Source organism: Myotis myotis, unplaced genomic scaffold (assembly GCF_014108235.1).
Source record: "Myotis myotis isolate mMyoMyo1 unplaced genomic scaffold, mMyoMyo1.p scaffold_m19_p_11, whole genome shotgun sequence".
Classification (NCBI taxonomy): domain Eukaryota; kingdom Metazoa; phylum Chordata; class Mammalia; order Chiroptera; family Vespertilionidae; genus Myotis; species Myotis myotis.
The window spans coordinates 23,103,968-23,106,952 of record NW_023416315.1 but is presented as its reverse complement, the minus strand read 5'-3'; the positions used below and the strand labels follow the sequence as shown (position 1 = coordinate 23,106,952).

At 48.5% G+C, this 2,985-nt stretch overlaps 1 protein-coding gene across 2 annotated transcripts; it reads right to left on the bottom strand.

Annotated features, from left to right (window-relative positions):
• Window positions 1-559: 559 nt before the first annotated feature.
• Window positions 560-2,985, bottom strand: LOC118666111 (cytochrome c). 2 transcript variants are annotated; one of them, XM_036327853.1, is made up of 3 exons: window positions 2,882-2,985; window positions 1,651-1,827; window positions 560-1,306 (listed from the first exon to the last, which is right to left on the bottom strand). In XM_036327853.1, the coding sequence occupies exons 2-3, from the start codon at window positions 1,817-1,819 to the stop codon at window positions 1,158-1,160; spliced, it is 318 nt and encodes a 105-aa protein (XP_036183746.1). In that variant the 5' UTR covers window positions 1,820-1,827; window positions 2,882-2,985; the 3' UTR covers window positions 560-1,157. The 2 variants fall into 2 exon arrangements, with proteins under 2 accessions (XP_036183746.1, XP_036183745.1); XM_036327852.1 differs by having other exon boundaries at window positions 2,847-2,984.

Sequence of the window (2,985 nt, the reverse complement as noted above, 5' to 3'; positions counted from 1 at the left end):
CTCCGATGTAGCATGAAAGCAGCCTATGAATGTGGCTGTGTTCCAGTAAAGTGGTTATTTACCAAAACAGGTCCCATGGGCTGTTTGCCAACCCCTACTCTGAATACGATCTAATTTCAAACCCAGCATCTTCCGCACTGTACCACAGATACAATCTAGTCCATGGTCATAGAGGACAAGGAAATGTAATCTAGTAGTACGACTAGTAACACTGCTGCATCATTTAGGGCTATTGCGCTTTTCAACCATTAAAGTTTGGGCGTCAGGCATTAAATCAAGCACATTAGCAAAATCATGATCTGTGACTTTGTTTTTAATTATCTTAAGCCTTGTGATGATGACATAATTTACAATTTTGTGTTGATCTATTCTCTACTTTAATCCTAGTGAGCTGGCAAAAGCACCATTACCAATCACACACATATATAGTCAATGAATAGCTATTCAAGACAATCCTGAATTAAAACTTAGTCTGACCTAAAGAATTCACAGTTTGCTCCTATATCTTGTCACGCTGAATTTTAAAAGCACCTGACCTTAAAAGATCATCTATAAAATGTAAAAGTGTTAAATACTCTTTATTTGATATTATACAGAAACCACACTAAAATGCCTTTCATTCAGTAAAAGGCAACAGTTTAGATACAGGGAATTTTATTAAATTGGCATAGTTGGGACCAAAGAGATAAAACGATCACTGCCAGCTTATCTGCAGCCCTTCCTTTTAACAAGCTAATGAACACAACCTGAAACACAAGCTAGTCTTGCAGGTCTAAGAGACAGTGAAGGGGTATCCTCAGAATTTAAACATATTAACACAACCAGTCATATAAATCTACATGTAAGCCAATCTCCTACAGGTTGTGAGACGGCACTCGCCACCTCTGTGAAAAGTTGAACACTAGGAATCAAGTCCCACCATACTGTTAGAAGGGAGGACAGTGACAGTGCTTGCTGAACCAAAATGATCATCAAAGCTCAAAAAGCTGACCCTGTTCATTTAACCACAAGCCAATCTTATTTAAATCAGGACTGCCCGAAAGAAATGCTCTATTAGCCATTCATGATCTGAATTCTGGTGTATGAGATCAATTTAAATATGGTACACATAAAAAAAGTCATGAGACATTTGTAATAAATAAGGCAGTGGCCAACTATTACTCATTAGTAGCTTTTTTGAGATAAGCTATCAAGTCTGCCCGCTCTGCACTCTTCTTAATGCCAGCGAAGATCATTTTTGTTCCAGGGATGTACTTCTTGGGATTCTCCAAATACTCCATCAGGGTAGCCTCTCCCCAGGTGATACCTAAACAGGAAGAGATGTGCCGGTAAGTATTTCACACTCCTTTTATTTTTTTTAAAAATATATTTCTTTATTGATTTCAGAGAGGAAGGGAGAAGGAGAGAGAAGTAGAAACATCAATGATAGAGAATCATTGATTGGCTGCCTCCTGCACACCCCCCACTGGGGATCGAGCCCGCAACCCAGGCATGTGCCCTTGGCCGGAATCGAACCTGGGACCCTTCCGTCCGCAGGCTGACGCTCTATCCACTGAGCCAAGCCAGCTAGGGCTCACACTCCTTTTAAAGCATCCACCACAGGTCACACCCATGGAACGTGCTTCAGTGATTCCACCGGCTCCCTCTTACCTTTGTTCTTGTTGGCATCCGTGTAAGAAAATCCAGGGGCCTGACCTGTCTTTCGCCCAAAGAGACCATGGAGATTTGGCCCGGTCTTGTGCTTGCCTCCCTTTTCCACAGTATGGCACTGGGCACACTTCTGAACAAAAATCTTCTTGCCCTTCTCAACATCACCCATTTTTAAATCTAAAAATAAAAGACTCAATTTATTAAGTCTTTCCTCCAAGTAAAAACATAGCGGGACCCAATCAACCCGCGATCACCTAACTACCAATCCACTGCAAATCTATGACATCCACCTTCACTGAGGACATTTGCAATAGACGCTTTAACACCAAAATACTATTCGGAAGAACTTTCTTAAAAAAAAACAACACGCCTCTGCTTCAGCGAGGGAAAGTCAACGCCCGAGCACGCGAAATGGGAACCTAATTCGAAAGTGTTTCAAAGGATGAGGTCAAGGTCACGAGTGGAGTTTGAAGGTGAGCACGGTAAGCCAAAATCGCAGAAATTCCGACTAAAAATGCCTATTTATCCAGACTACAAGTTAAAGCCACCCCTCGAACTGAAGAGGAGACGGAGTACATTAAGGAAAGGGGTGGAGGCCGCCTCGGCCCGCGCAGGTCACGCTAAACGGCCTGGCTGCGGGTGAAAGGTCAGCGGGGCGGCGAGGGCTCCGGGCTCCCTGGGGGCGACCACGAGGTCACCCATCCCGGCCGGTTTCAAGGAGACTGTGACGAAGACTTCCTGAGATGCCACGGCGGGTTTGGGGGTGAAGAGACAGGTGGTCGGAAAAAATTACCCCTTCTCCGAGAAGCAGCCGCTTTCACTCTCCTTGAAGAAGAATGGGGAGCGCTGCGCACCTCCTCCCACTCCCGCCCTCACCCCGGAAAGCAAGCCCCCTCCGCCCCGACAACCGGAGGGCCCCGTTCACTCGGCTCCGCTTCCAAGCCGCCTCCGGGGGTCTCAGGGCCCCGACCTAGTTGGCTGGGTCCCCCCGCCCCCATCTCAAGCCGCAGCCCACCGGGTTCCGACTGACCACAACTCGGGGTCCTAACTCTTGGCCCGGCCTGCCCGCGTGGGCTCCACCCGGAGATCCCAGGCGCAGGCCTCCAACCGCCCGCGCGCCCCCCACGCTGGTGCGCCCCCCAGGGGTCGGCCTCCACCCGCTGCCACCTGCTGCGTACTCCGTGCCCTGCGCTCACCGCTCGTTAGTCGCGCGCGACACGGAGATACCCACTCGCGAGCCGGACGTCCCGCTCTCTAAGTCCAAGGACACGCCGGTCCGCGCCTAAGTACCGGTGTTGGTGCAACCGAACTCGCTCCGCCCTTTTGCGGTCCGAC